General features: G+C 42.6%; 1 protein-coding gene across 4 annotated transcripts in view; it reads right to left on the bottom strand.

Moving 5' to 3' along the window:
* Nucleotides 1–16,315, bottom strand: part of INPP4B (inositol polyphosphate-4-phosphatase type II B) — a 357,538-nt gene that overhangs the window by 243,165 nt on the left and 98,058 nt on the right. For 3 of the 4 annotated variants that reach the window (XM_056118944.1, XM_056118943.1, XM_056118942.1), the window contains exons 5-6: nt 12,786–12,836; nt 3,033–3,112 (exon numbers count right to left, since the gene is read on the bottom strand). In XM_056118944.1, the coding sequence (XP_055974919.1) occupies nt 3,033–3,112; nt 12,786–12,836 (131 nt within the window). The remainder of the gene's footprint in view (nt 1–3,032; nt 3,113–12,785; nt 12,837–16,315) is intronic. The other variant, XM_056118945.1, reaches the window with a different exon arrangement.

The raw sequence follows: 16,315 nt of genomic DNA, 5'->3' as shown, positions 1-16,315 counted from the left end.
TCAGATCACACTGAATTCTAACCCTGTCTGTCCCATCAGCAATTGTGGGATCTTAAACCAGTTATGGTAGATGGGGACGGTGCTGCTGTATAATCGGAATAAGATAACACATGAGAAGCATCTGACATTTCATTGCATGCTAGATTCTACTAAAAGAAGAGACTTTTTGTTCACAGTTCTCTTAGTAACATCACTGCAGAGCACTAACTTTGCTGTTTCTCAACGTTTCCTAAGGAACCCATCATTTTAATCAGTAACACATGAAAAACGGTTAGTGAATACCCGCCGAATCAATGGATACAGACTAAACCCTGAATTGCAAATGGAACAGAACAGAGACATTCTCCAGACCCTTCCATCTGATCCTCTCTGACTAGGAAGGACTTCCTAGGAGCTATACTAACTCTCCCCTCCACCTTCTTTCTGCCTTGGCTTCAAGAGCAAAGTTAAATTTCCCCTGACTGCTGATCCCATCCCAGAGACGGATAGAACTCCTCCATTCTATCATGATATCATAAGACAGCTTTGTGACATTCCCAAATTCTGCAGGTACAATTCTGAGAGAGACTCAGGTCTGGTTGAGAGGCCAATGACTGTCTTGCTGGTGGGCAATGAGACTGGTTTAGGTCCCAAAAATGACACAGTTCTGGGTGAGACAAGATTCTAGTCCTCACTTCCCTAACCAACCATCCATCAGGGCTAAGCTTTATAATTTCCCCACAGCATGCTGACTCTTCTTTGGTCTTTGCCAACTAGAAGAGAAGAGGCCTACAACATTGACAGGGAAGAAAGTAAGAAGAAGAAAGTTTGGATCTGGGGCTGGAGCGATAGCACAGTGGATAGGGCATTTGCCTTACACATGGCTGACCAGGGTTCGATTCCCACAATCCCATATGGTTCCCTGAGCACCACCAGGAGTAATTCCTGTGTACAAAGCCAGGAGTAACCCCTGTGCATTGCTGGGTGTGAACATGGACCCAAAAAGCAAAAAAAAAAAAAAAAAAAAAGAACCAGAGTCTGGACCTGAAGCCCATCACTGGAGAAGGTGACAGATGACCCACCTCAATGGGTTCTGCTTCTTCTTTGTCAAAAGAGACAAGAAATGGGCCCTTAATGTTCCCAGATTGTAGTCTGAGTGGCTTCGCACCTTGATTCTCCCACTTAAGAGCACTGGGACTTAGTATAAATTACTGCTTTCTATAACTCAGTTTCTTAATTTATAAAATAGAAAAGTCATAACATAGTTTAATTTGATACAAGTTAATGCAAAAATATCTCTAATATCATTGAGCATAAATCATGTATTATAAGAATATCCAGTGCATTTCATGCCTATTATAATTTTATATACAAGAAAACTAGCTTATTTACATTATAGAGTACATGTTAGGATGATATACATACATATATATGCGTATATACACATATATAATGTCGCAATGAGTTAAGAGTAGAAAAAACAAAATATGGTTTAGATTTAAGAGAAGTCAGTAACTAGAAACTATCAATGTAAAATAACTAAACAAAGTAAGTGATCTCTAAAGGAAAACGGATTAATAATAAAGAGCAACAGCAAGACCCACAGGGATGTTGAAATACTCTACTGGAAATTTAGTACCTAAGCATTTAATTAAAAATGTATATGATCCACTGTCTTTCCTGGGGACATTTCCCAATAAAAGACACCTACAACAACTTCAAAAGAGCACAAAAGTATTTCAGAAAGTGTGATGAAAGCCTAAAAACTGGATGCATACTTAACATTTTCTGTGGGGGAAAAAAATTAGTTTGGAATTTGGTCGTTGGGTTCAAACTACGTTTGGCATGGTAGGTGACGGTGCTCCATGTTCACATGTTCCTGAGTCTGAATGACCTTCTATGAAGCAACGCAAAGTGACAGGGACCACAAAAAGACTCAAGGTGATTGTAGAAGTTTTGCACCAAAGAATGGTGCTTATCTTCTTCACAGATATCTGATAATTCAGAAACTGTAAAAGAGAATTATTAGAAGGCCAGAGAGACCATGCAGAGGAAGGAGCTTGCCTTCCTTGCATGCATCCAATCTGGGTTCCATCCCTGGTGCCCGACAGGGTCCCATCAACTGCCCCATAGGAGTGATCACTGATTGCAGAGGCAGGAGTAAGACCCGAGCACAGGCAGGTGTGGCCCCCAAAACATAATACTGAAATAACTAATAGGAATAACTGGGCTAAACGACGATGGATAGATATTGATCTGGAGAGATAGTTCGAGGGCTGAGCACTTGCTTTGCATTCTAGAGACCTGGGTGTGATCATCTGCACTTCTTAGAATAACCCCCAAGCTTAGGGCTGCAAGTAGCACCCAAGCACCTCTTGATAGAGCTCCCAAAGTCAAATATTATCAGAGCAACAGCGTACTTAAAAACATCATTCAACCAGTACTACCAAACTATAGAGTCCAAAGAAAAAAATGATGATCTGGGTTGAAAATCAGTATGAAAAGAGTATTCAGCGGCTTCTCGTAGACTGCTGTGATCTTCAGCATAAAAAGTTTGAATTTGTGCTCCACATTAACTAAGCTCTACTGCCTCTTTTCACACGAGCCTGTATTATATTTATTAATACAGAAACAAGCTATGCTCAAGAGAGCAATCAGTAAAAGGATATGATGGATGATAACCTTCAACGCGATATCTAACAAACCTTTCAAACCTAGAAACTTACTTGATTTAAAAAGCAACATTTTGATAAGTAGCAGAAAAAGTAATAGCATGCTCATCATTTCTACTTGTTTTCCTACTTCAAAGATATTGCGTAACCTTAATGATAATGTACCAATTACTGGTTTCCCTACTAGAGCCATCCTCAAAACATGGATCTGAATGCAAGCTTGAATCATTTACAGTAACTGGCTGCAGCGGACTATGGAAGTTACTGGAGAGTCACCACCTCAGAACATCCACAGAAATGGTGGGTTTCAACCCCCCGCCCCCCAACGGCAAATGTCATGGGCAGTTAGCTTTGTGTCATGGTCTGCGGAGAAACACCCACCTGAGGTTCAGAGCCAGAAGCTGATCCTTGGACTTCAGCAGGTCCCCCACTTTAAAACTGGCACAGCCCAGGAAACTTCGCTGTAAATCAGAGAGAAAGAATGGTTTCATTAACTCCCGGGGTTCTTAATATACCTGCTGTCATGCCAATCACGCAAAATTAGTCTTTAGAAGAATAAAATATTACATCTATTAAGCTGCGAGTTAATAGATTTCTCTGAAAGAGATATGATAATCAGTATCACAGCCACCTCACGGTGCTGAGGTACAACTGTCGTGGGGCTGTGAAGTGGGAGAAGGGACAAAAGCCTCCTTTCCGTTCAAGAGAGAGGAGAGACCCACAGCCAGGAAAATGACACAGTGAGAAACACAGAAGCTTGGGTTCTGCTGTGAGCTGATTTCCCACCCCGTAGGAAAAGTGTGGTGAAAAGGAAAAGATGATAAACTTTCAATATTTACCAAAGCTCAGATTGTTCTTATTAGGATTCTTCAAGTCACTGGCAGCAACAACTTTGTATTCCAGATCTGAGCAAATCTGTTAGTTGGAGCTATTTTTATGTGGGACTCTGAAGAAGTTATAAATAGAAATGCTGTATTTCTCCCCATCACAGCAATGTTGAAAAGCATTTGTTTCCTTTGTTATTTCTATACTAACATGGGACAGTTTCATCCAATGCACACAAAAGAATGGTACTTATCCAGTTACATTTCTAAAATTGCTTTTTAAGCCTATTACACTGAGTATTGACTATCTACGAATATCAACTTTCTTTGGTCTTAGACTTATAATGTAAAAAATAAATAAATAAAAATAAACTGGCTTTTCTTTTTCCAGGGTAAAAATCTGTCATTTCTTTTTAACATTCCTGGTTACTTCTAAGAGTCATGAGATTATATTATACGATAAATAGAATTTTTCACCCTTTCCTTGAGCTTAGAGATAAACATGAAACTATCAAACTTTTACTATTACTTATGGCATTGCTAACTAAACACTTGGTCCTAACCAACAAGAAGCCAATACTACAACTCCTAGAACATTCTCTCTTCATAGGTCTAGCCAGGCTAAACTAGAATAAGAGACTAGACTTAAAGAGTCTGGGGCAATTGAGTCTTTTCAGAATTAAGAAGGCACATATTGTGCATATAAAAGGTGATGTATACACCTACAGGCTGTTGGAAAGTAAAGCTTCAGACTAGAATTTTCCTTCATTTCCAAAAATTCGATTTGGAAGAATTTATTCAAAGGGATTATAGACAAACCTATACACCATGGGATACACACCAGTTCTAAGGTTGGAGATGACAGTGTATTATACAATAGCACCGTTTAACTAACAATCTCAGAGTTCCTCTAAACACCCTGGTCAGAGGCATATGACACCAAACTACTAGGTGTGAGACGTTTTGTGAAAATTGAGGACTGGAGAAAAAAAGCTCTGATAAATTAAGAGTGAGGGAGATTTAGAAAAAAAGAAGTCCAAGAGCTATAGAAACAGAGCACGTAGAAACTTGGGGTGAGTTTTTAGCAGGTGGTAGAGGAGGCTTAGAGATAGAGAACTGAACAAAAATATTTGCATCACTGCCTCAGAGACACCCACTATACATCCTGGTATAAAGAAGAACCTCCCCCAACCCCCTGCCTTTAAAGTTCAGAGAGATAGAAGAGCAGGGAAAGCACTTGTCTTGCACAGAGATTACCGGCTTTGATCCCTAGTACCACATATTTTCTCCAGAGCACCATCAGGAGTGATCCCTGAGCAATGCCAAGTGTGGTCCTCCCCTTAGTAATGATAATATTAATGAGATTAAGGAATACCCCTTTCTGACACAACACGTCTCTAATAGCTAATCTATCTATGCCTGACCCTTTTTTTCCTATTAATATTTATTACCATCAGACATCAGGTCGGGCATTTGTCTTGCACGTGGCTGACCCGGACGACCCGGGTTCGATTCCTCCGCCCTTCTCGGAGAGTCTAGCAAGTTACTGAGAGTATCTCGCCCACATGGCAAAGCGTGGCAAGCTACCCATGATGGATTCGATATGCCAAACACAGTAACAAGTCTCACAATGGAAATGTTACTGGGCCCACTTGAGCTAATCGATGAACAACAGGAGGACAGTGACTATGACCTTCAGACACATTACATACTTAAGTGCTTCCTTAATCCCTCCCACATTTTTAAGGCTTGAAGTCAGTTACTTGTGAAGTTCCATTCCATTTTTTTCCAATAAACTCACACTGTTTTGTACACAAAAGGCGTGCGATATTTATGGCAATAAACGGCAGAAACACTTCCAAGTATGTTGTACTACCAGGTCCAAAGAAACACTCTTTCTATAATATAAACTATGCACTATTATATTTTATAATATAAACTGACACAGGCAAATGTAAAGCAGTTTTTGACTATGGTATTAAATTTCACATTCTGTACTTTTTTTTAAAAAAAAATGTCCTTTTAAACCACAGAATTTCAATCAATATTTTTTTAATATAGAAGTTAAATTTATTAATTTTTTTATAGAAGTTTCCAGATAGTTTCTCACAGAACCTGAACCAATTGACAGTCCTACCAACAGTGAATGAGGGCTCCTTTCTCACAGAGCGTTCCATGAATTATTTCCAGACATACAAAAAGCATGGTGGTGGCTGGTTCTGGAGGTCTTCGGCTGCTGGAGCTCTGTTTGGGGTGGGGAGAGAAACTCAACCCGCCCCCCTCCAAGGGGCCCCGGCGAGGACAGCCAGGCACAGGGGCAGGAGACTCTGCACTTTTCTCTTCCGGGAGCTGGGTTTTATAGTCTCTGAGTCTTGGCCATTGATGGGATTACACGACGCTGGGGATCAGATGGTGGGTGTGACCCCTGCCTACTGGAAGGTGGAGGATCTGGCTGGAGGATGCTCAGCCCTGATCTGAGCAGGCTTGGATCTCAGCCCTGAGACCCGCATGCCTTTGTTCCTCTGCTGGTGCCTTCATGAGTGTGGAGAGTGGTCTCGGCATGGTGGTGGTCTTATTAACTCATTCTTACTTTAGACAACCTGGCAGGTTACTGTAGGTTACCTGCCCACACGGCAGAGTCTGGCAAACTCTCTGTGGCATGCCCAATATGCCAAATACCAGTAACAATGATGGGTCTTGTTCTCCTAATCCTGAAAGAGCCTTGAATATGGCACTTTTGTAAAACCTCAGGGCTAGGACAAAGGAGACATTACTGGGGCCTGCTCGAGGCAATTGACAATTGATGAACAAAAAGCAGAACATTCACACTGGAGTGAGGTGATAGCTGAATCTCATTTTCAATTGCATTTTTCTAACAATCTGTAAGGGTGACTTACTTTTTTCATATACCTGTTGACCATCTATATACTTTCTTTGGAGAACCATCTCCTCAGTTCCCCATTTTTGATGAGTCTATCAGGGTTTTTTTTTTTGCCGTGAGTGCTTTGTATGACTTGTATATTAATCCTTTCAGATGCATGGTGTGGGACTATTTTCTCCCATTTTTTTAAATTTTTTATTTTTCTTATTAGTGAAAAACCATGAGGTACAGTTATAGGCTTACAAATTTTGTGCTTGGGTTTCAGTTATACAATGATCAAGTGCCCATCCCTCCACCAGTGCCCGTCATCCATCCCCATGGGTCCCAGCATCCCCCCCCCATCCCCCCCCCCCCCCCGTCCCATCCTGCCTCTGTGGAGGCTGGAGCGATAGCATAGCGGCATTTGCCTTGCACGCAACCGACCCAGGTTTGATTCCCAGCATCCCATATGGTTCTCTGAGCATAGCCAGGAGCAATTCCTCAGTACCTGAGCTACGAGTAACCCCTGTATATTGCTGAGTGTGACCCAAAAAAGAAAAAAAAAAGAGTAGGTAAGCCATCTGCCTTGCATATAGCCAACCCTGAGTCTATCTCAAGATCACATATCATTCTCCAAGCCCAGCCAGGAGTGATTGCTGAGCAGGAAGCCAGGAGTAAGTCCTCAGCACAGTCAGTAGTGGTTCCCAGACAATAAATATATATTTTCTCCTCACTTTTCTTTCATGGATGATCAGGGTTTCTGCACCAGCAGTGCACAGGGGTCGCTCCTGGCTCTCTGCTCAGGAATCACTCCCGGCAGTGCCCATGGGATCATACGAGCTGCCAGGGAATTGAAACCCTTTGTACTACCTCCCCAGCACTGATAAACAAAGTTTTTAACTAAAGTCCCCTTCTCCCCGATCCTCACCAACAAAAAAGGACTAATCGGAAATTTCACAATACTTCCCCCTCCCACACACACACACATTTTCAAATGATTTTTCTTTGCCTTTCGATTTGGAGAAGGCATAGGTCAATCAAACGAACTAAATATGTCAAAAATGCCATTGCGAGCTTCCTGGCGAGAAAGGCAGCAAATGACAAATAGTCCAGACTGGAATGTGGCAAGGAGAGACAGGTGAAGAGCCTATTTCTGGAAAGACACAGGTGCACGGGGGGGCACAGCTGCAAGGAAAGTTTGGGACTAGAGTCACCACGTGGCTCTCTGTTGCCCATGATCGCTGCAGAGACCGCATCAAGGCAGCTGGCAGCTGCCTCAGAGGCACTGCAGTGAGCTGGCCACATCCCGCCTGGCCCTGCACCAAGGGCCAAACCCACGCGCCCATCTCTGCCATCACAGCAGTCGGTCACGTGCTGACTTTCAGGAGGAGGAGAAGCCAGTTTATAGAAATAATAATAAACACAACCTGTGCCAAATGCATCTAACCACTGACATTACAGGGTGACAATGTGTCCAACCTTGGGTTGGGGGAGGGGTGCTACTTCAGTAGAAATATCAGGGGCCAGAGTGATAGCACAGCAGGTAGGGCATTTGCCTTGCATGTGTCCGACCTGGATTCAATCCCCGGCATCCCATATGGTCTCCTGAGCATCACCAGGAGTAATTCCTGAGTGCAGAGCCTGAGTAACCCCTGAGCATAACTGGGTGTAACCCAAAAAGAAAAAAAAAAGAAATATCTTCATTATTCCAAATATAATACACTCCATTAGGCATTGGAATGATATGGTGTGGAGAATGTATGAAAAAAAATTCTCCAAATCATGTAGGATTGTTTCACAGGGAAGTATAGAAATGATGAAATGGACTGTATGTGGGTTCTGTAGCAGATTTTTCATGTAGTTAGACTTGTTATAAATAGAGTGAGGGCTTACTTATAACATTTATATAAGAATTTATTCACATGTATGTGAATATTCACTGGAACTCCTGGCCAAAGAATGAATTACAAGGAAACCAGGTTTCTTTATTTCTGAAATCTGAATTCCCAAGAAAGGAAAATAACATTCAGTGTAACAGTCAAGCCATTTCAATTGACTGTCACTGTCATCAAAATCATGCTGTTCAAGAGAATTCTTTCCAAAACGTCAATTTTTTTTTACTACAAATTTAACGCAAGGAAAAAAGCTTTTCTCTCTCCTTTGATGCTTAAAATCCACCTCTAACAGGTTTTAAGCTGGAAACTCCAATGCCCAGGGAAATAGTTTTTAAAGACAAACAGCATCTAAAGGCTCACTCAGTTCTGTGCAGAGTGGCTTGCACGAAGCCCTAAATCAATGATTCTGACCTCCAGCGAGATCCAGGCGATGTGGTTGGTCCCACAGCCCCAGACAGCCTAGCCTCAGTCCCGCTTGCACACCTGTGCTGTTGAGGGGGCCACTCTCAGACTGAGACTGATAGACATTCCACGGGAAAAAGGCCCTTTCCCGTAAGTGCCATGAGGCAGGTCAGAAACAGTGCTCACAAGTACCTTTCCAGGAAGCAGGAAAAGAGCTGGCATCTGGATCAAACCATGCCCTCAGTGGCTCAGTGTCTAGGTAGCATCTTAAGTCCAAAGAGTCTTCCAGAATAGTATCAGCCTAGCGGCTGGAGCCCTGGCTCAGGTGGTGGAGAGTTAGGCAGGTTTGAGTGAGAGACCCTGGGTTCAACCCCCAGCTCATCTGAAACCACTAGGTCGGTCCCTGGCACCAGCAACTACCACCACCACCCACTAAGCGAGTGTATGAGAAATGCCCAAGGTGGCATAGTTAAACATAGTTTTTAAAACCAAGACATATTAAAACAGATACACGCAGGTACATGTATGTAAACACACACACACACACACACACACACACATACACGTAAACACCATACAGGTAACAATTTTCTGCCCAGCATGTACTCCTCCTTCCTCAGCATCCTTGTTTCCAGACAAGCGCCCACAGTAGGCAACCACACAATCACAAAACACTCACCTGGCCGGAGAGAGGTACCAAGCAGGCCAGGAAAGGGTGTGTGTGTGTGTGTGTGTGTGTGTTTGTGTGTGTGTGTGTGTGTGTGTTGGGTGGGGGGAATGGGGGATGACTCAATCTTGGGCAAAGAGCATTTTCAGAAGCCTGCCAAGCCTTGTCACACGTATCTTCAGCTCACAAAGCCTTTACTCAAGGTAATAGGCTTCCAAGCTACTGCAATTTGCATGGTCCTTCCAAGTATGTGATGGCACTGTGCTAATCACTGGGTTATCACTGTGAGCTCTAGCTTATGGCAACAAGGTGTGCTCTGAGCATCAAATGTACTTCAGATTTCTAGACAGGGTTTGAGAAAAGAGTATGAACTTAATTACTCTATACTACTGATTACTTTTTGAAATGATAAGTTGCAATCCATAGATATTAGGTTAAATAATACATTGGAATTAATTTCACCCGTTTCTATAGACACTGAATTTCTAAAACATGGTAAGAAAACAGGAGTGTGGAACATATTGTTTCTTGTATGTCACTGTCACTGTCCTCCCGTTGTTCATCGATTTGCTCGAGCGGGCCCAGTAACATCTCCATTGTGAGACTTCTTGTTACTGAGTTTGGCATATTGAATACTATCGGAAGCTTGCCAGGCTCTCTGAGAGGGGCGGAGGAATCAAACGTGGCTCGACCAGGCTGGATGCACGCAAGGCAAACGCCCTACCACTGTGCTATCACTCTAGCCCTTCTCCCCGCTGTGGGCAGGGCACTGTGTGCACGAGTTCTTGTATGTATTATATTTAATCATGATAATTTCCATATATTGTATTCAATATAACATAAGAATTACTTTCAAGGTAGATATAAACCATCCCCTGTACATCTTACAAGACAGACCCTTTTTCCATAACTGGGTCTTTCTTTCTAACATATATGGTTACATGGTTGGCCACTCCGAGGAAGGAAAGAGGAAATGTGAACTATGCCCACTGAGAATAGGCATCGTCTAGTCAAAAGAAAACATCCTTTTGGTGTAACTGAATTACCTGGTAATCTGGAGAATGTTCTTTTGACTCCCTCTTTTTGCATATTTAAACAAATACCCTGATATCTATTCACAGATTAATTCAATGAGTAGACCATTGACTAAATACATGTGAATAAATAAAAATGTATCCAAAAGCCATAGAAAAAAATTCTACTAAATTTAGAATACCAAATTTAGAATTCAGGGAGTAATTCTACTAAACCTTAATGCAAACATCACCAAGAAAACACTGGGAGACAATTTAGGGGAAAGAAGTAAAAAAGTAAAACGATGTCTTAACTGAATAAAGGACTCGGAGCACAGGCTGCTCTCTGCTGGACCCGTCATCAGCACACGATCTAGGAGACGCTGCTTAAGGCAGCAAAGAAGGGCCAGAGATGGGGCAGGGGTTGAGATACTTGCCTTGCACAAGGCTAAGCCCGGGTAAAAACCTTGCACCATATATGGCCACCTGATCATTATCAGAAGTAATCCACGAGCAAAGAGCCAAGAGTACACCCTGACTGCCATAGGGTGTGGTCTGCCAGAAATAAAAATAATGCAAAGAAGGGGCCAGGAATGTGACTCAGCAGTATAGCACTTACAGTTGAACATAGGAGATTCAAGCACCAGCGCCACAAAAATGAAATAAAACTCACTGAGGAAAGGAATAAAGCTTGGCCGCAGAGCCTTACCTGAGGGAGCCCCGAGGCTCATCTAGGGCTGGAATACACAGAACACAAATCTGAGTGGCATCACAGGGACACACACACACACACCCCTGATTTTGCTCCCCTCACGAGAATAACAAGCATTTAAGAATCAGATACCACTGAGAGAACCCAAGCAGAGAAGGCTGAGGCTGAAACATGGCCTGCGTCGAACAGAGCAAGGCCAAGGGCATTAGACGGATGCATGGCAAGGCAATCATCTCACAAGATAAGTCAAGCAACCCATCTGGCTGGAAGCCCAACACTAAGACAGTGAAGCAGGCCAATTATTTCACAACAAAACTGCACGATAAAGCAAGAAAAAAAAACTTAAAAAGTGTATTTTAAACAAAATCGAGGTGAAATTTGCCAAGAAATGAATGGGACACCTTTGAAAATTGAGAAAGCAAAAGAAACCCAGCAACTTTTTCGCTTTTGCATTCTTCGAAGCTTTTGCCTTCACATGTGGTCATGAAGATCCTTGGCCAAGAACTTCAACTCTCAGACCCTTTCTCGAGTATTCAAAGGAGTACTTTGAAAATTAACTGACGAGCTACCTGCTAACCAGTCATTCTCCACTGGTGCTCAAGCTGGAGTTTGGGACCTTGTTTCCTATAAACATATACCAAAACTCCCAACATGCAGAGGGGCATTTGTAACACCCACAGCCCTGGGCTGGAAAGAGCTACTGGCCCTTTGGATGCACTAGAGACAAGCTCGTGCATTCAGAGCCCTAACTTGAAGGTCTGCATGAGCCCAGCCAAAAGGCAGAAACCAAGCTCCCAGTCTCACCGAGCCAGCACTATTCCACTGTCCCCCGGATGAAGCTAAGAAGCTGTGTGCAGCTGTTCACATGCAGCACTTGTCCTTTGTTATTAGATGCAGAGACACGCTGACGATTCCTCTGACACCGGGTGCCAGATTTTGGGGGTGTTCCTCTGGGCATTTTCAGGAACTGCTATTACCACAAGCCAATGAGAGGTACTGAGAGGTGCTTCCCATAACCCTGAGAAGGGGCTGTCAACTGCCAGTAGGTTTCGGGAGTTTCAAGTAGGCATTTCAGTTGCTGCTCTGCCTCAGTGCCCCTGAGTTTTCTGGCCCTTCTTTCTGGCTTTTCCTTCCTCTCTACATGCACACAATTCCAGGTGCATCCAGCCTGCCGGGTTATCACTTTAGGAGCTGCCGTCACCTTTTCTGGCTCCACTTAGGCAAGGCACAGCTATTATTAATCTCGCCCTTGCCACTTCTGAAGGCTGGAGATGTGAGGGCTCAGATGCATCAAGAAAACCTGAGCAGAACTTTCCAACTGAGAACTGCATCGGTAGCAGACTCGCCTGACAGTGTTTAAATAGCAGGAATAATAAACCAACCCGTGGCTGTTCCTCTCCTTCCCTCCCACAGTGGCACAGCACCACATCTGCAGTTTCTCTACTTCCTGTTGGTCCAGGCATGCCAGACCCCAAATCCCCTCTCAGACACCTGCAGGGCAATCTCGAAATTCATCTGGAGCCCGGTGAACTAAACATGACTTCATCCAAGAGGTTGATTTTCTGGAGACAAGGAATGAATTCCGTGTAATTCAGCAAGGAAATGACAGTGCCTCCTTGCATAGTCACACCCTGTTCAGTTAATTCAATTTCATTTGTCAGCTCCCAGGCAGGATGCCAGGAAAAAAAAAAAAAGAAAAAGAAACCACAGATAATTTACTTAGAAGCCATGTGTATATCTTTTGGAAGCATAAACACTTACCCCAACCTCTGCTGGGGGATCCTTATGTTCAGGGAGGACACAGGTTCGAACCTATAGAAAAAAACAAACATTTTCTGTATGACTTCGGAGTAGAGCTTCATCTAGGTGCCAGCTTTCTTTCTCCTTCATCCGGAGTCAGCTCAGACTCGGTGGTTAATCATTACTGAAGGGACCGGCGTGGTACCTGTGAGGCAGCACGAGGAAGCTGGCCTTTCTCAGCTCCCAAACTTCCTGATTTTCCAAAGTACACAGAGCCACCTGATCCTGGCTCCATCCTCCTCTTGTGAAATACAGAGCTGTCAACCCTCCAGAGTTTTAACCTTTACTCCACACACACGCAGATACACATGGACGTGCACGCACGCACGCGCGTGCGCACACACGCACATACACACACACACACACACACACACAATCCATAGCCAATATTCAAAGGGAAAGCTGGAATGAAGAGCTGGGGTGAAGTCACCGGAAACCCTACACTCACAGGCTATCCATGGGAAAATCTTCCTAAATGAAATGCAAAGACAAACCAAGATCTCTGTCTTTTATGAGTGACGGGTCCTCCATACTGGCAGAACTGATCAATTAGGAACTTGTCAAGCTCTATGTTCTGCATCCTGTCCCCAGATACTGTCTTATGACAACCAGTGACTCTAAGGTTCTTTAAGAGGAAATATCTCAAATGTAAATAAACCACGGTTATCTTTCTCCTTTGAGAAAAGGTAAGACTACAAAGAAAAAAATAACACCTACAGCTAGCATGTCTGGTGTGAAATGAGTATGAGGTAAACAGGTTAAAAGATGCCAGAACAATATACAAGCCTATTTTGTGGACCTGGACAGCAGGGGGCTGGAGTGCTGAAAGCAGCATTTAAGGGGCATTTCAAAATGGAGAAGGGAGATACCAAACACATTTCCCTCCGATTCCTCAAGGTGCTGACACACACCAAGTCATATGGAGTCAATTCTCCCCGGTGGAAGAGATGCGTGCAATACATTCCCTAAAAACGTTGAGAAAACTTGAACCAGTTCCTAAAGGCCTGCTAATCTTTCACAGGGCCTTTCTATTTCTTTGAAAAATCAAAGTCTCAAGCCACAGGAAAACCTACATTGCAACTTCCAGCTTAACACCCCTTCTTTGTTTTATGACAGATTCAGCACTATCACTTGCACAATTTGTCTGTCATTTACGACTCAAAATTGTTCACCAGAGCACAAAACAAATGACAGGAGAGATCCCAACAGAGTAAACAACACAATCTGCAGAACACACTCTACTCGGAATTTCATGACGGTGGCTCCCGGCCTAAGAGCATTTGCAGTTTGCTGGTTGCATTAATGCTCCTTGATCCAGAATGTCAGATGTGCTATTAAATCTCTGTGTCTGGAAATCTTCAGCTACCCTCCAAGGATGAAGGAGGCAGGTATTAACAGTGAGTGATAGCAGGTCATATAGGATATATGCACATATATATGTATGGAAAATAGACATATATGTATGCGAAGTTATAGTTAACAAGTACATGTTCATACATGCACCACATACACACATGTAAATATATGTATCCATAAATTTAAGGAAACAGTTGACATCAACTATGAAATTAGAAATTGTGTGCATTACATATATGAAACATATGTATGTACTATATACAACATGTATTATAAACATTATTTTACCTTGATGTAACATGATGTTTTATATTTTCACTTTGGTCTAAGATATCACATAATTAGGCCAAGGTAGAATAATACGGATAATTTCTATAATATAGTACACTAAACTTCTAAAGCTATACTTATTTTAATAGTGGAACACTTCTTCCTTATAAATATGAAGAAAGCACATAGAAAAGAGTGATTGTTATCCCAAAGTTTTATTATAATAAAATCTTGAAAAAGTCATTACTTTGTGTTTGTGTACATTTTCTGGTGAAAAAAATAACATTTATTACACAAAGTATTATTTTTGAAATGTAAATGCTGAATTTTCTAAATCAGTTTTACTGAAATCACTAACAGAACCCCTGATTTAGAGAAAAATGAGCGATGAACATGTGGAATTGATTAAAAACTTTATAGAGTCAAATGTCCATTTATTTATTTATTGCTTTTTGGGTCACACCTGGTGATGCTCAGGGATTTACTCCTGGCTCTGCACTCAAGAATCACTCCTGGCGGTGCTCAGGGGACCATATGAGATGCTGGGAATCGAATCTGGGTCAGCAGCATGCAAGGCAAATGCCCTACCCGCTATGCTATCGCTCCAGCCCCAAATGTCCATATATATAAATTGGCATGTTCAGATGGTTCCAAATTTCTGCACTTCTGCACTGCTGACACGATGACAGGTAGGTTACATGGAAATGATGCTTTTCTTGTAGAAGAAACAGCTCTTATTCAGTGAACATAAACTATGGGGCCAAGAGACGAGACCCATTCCTTCTCTTTGGGAATTCAGAGTCCAGGGTAGGGCAAAAGCCATACAAACAAAAACAAAACAAATCCCCCAGATATCAAGTATTGTAACAAAAATCAATTCTATACTGAGCAAATAGTTCAGCTGTGAGGAGCAGATAAGTTTCAGAGATGCGTGTGAAAGGATGAGGAAGCATTTTTGGTCAGAGTAGGTGAGGAAAAGAAGAAAGTCAAGTGCTATGTAACAGGTAAGTTTCACGTGCAACAAAAATCCCAACCATGGTCCAGAAAAGTAGGTACTATGAGGCAACTATGAGATGGGAGCTTCGGGCAAGGAGTAAGGTTTAAGGCTATCTGGAGAGATAACCTTGGGCTGTTTGCTGTCCAGAGCTCTTTATCATGGAATCCAATTGAACCTTTATGCAGTTTGTAGTCAGCCAAAAATCAGGGGATGGGGGACAGTGGTATGATCAAAGCCCATTGGGTCATGTGAGTGTTACCCACCCTGGATCACCTTGAGAGAATTACTTCACCTCTTTATGACAGTGGGTTTTTTCCTCTTTTCTTTTCTTTTTTTTTTTTTTTGGCCTTTTTGTGAGTTCTCTTTCATACAGCCTAATCATAAGAACGGATTCCTTTCAGTTCTTCAGTCCTTGGCAGAGTGGAAAGGAGAAAAAACGTGAGAGAGAAAGAAAAAATGAAAGAGGATGGAAGGTAGAACAAGAAGGAGAACAAAGGAGGGAAGAAACAGCCAACAGAGGTAGGAACAAGGAATTAGAGGGAAAGCGGAAGTCAGTGTTGAAAACAAAGCCCTGGACATATTTAGCCGAGACCTTTTGATGAGGGAAGGATGAAGCCATGGCTGTCACTGTAACATTTGGAATATTCCAGTTCAATGGCAATGTCATGTCTCCTGAGATTTACTGGCCTTAAGGAATGCATGTTCCCTTTTTTGGTCTTATTAGAAGCTCTTTTCTCTGCTTTTCTTCACCATACCCCTCCTAGTTTGAGCCCTGTCTGGACCAAGACATCCCAACTACTCATTTAGAGTTGTTGTTGTTTTAGCTTCTCTTTTAATTTTGGTGTTGGGGGCACAACCAGTGATGCTC

The sequence above is a fragment of the Sorex fumeus genome, unplaced genomic scaffold (assembly GCF_029834395.1).
Source record: "Sorex fumeus unplaced genomic scaffold, SorFum_2.1 ptg000039l, whole genome shotgun sequence".
In the NCBI taxonomy this organism is placed as follows: domain Eukaryota; kingdom Metazoa; phylum Chordata; class Mammalia; order Eulipotyphla; family Soricidae; genus Sorex; species Sorex fumeus.
This window is presented reverse-complemented; position numbering and strand designations above follow the sequence as displayed.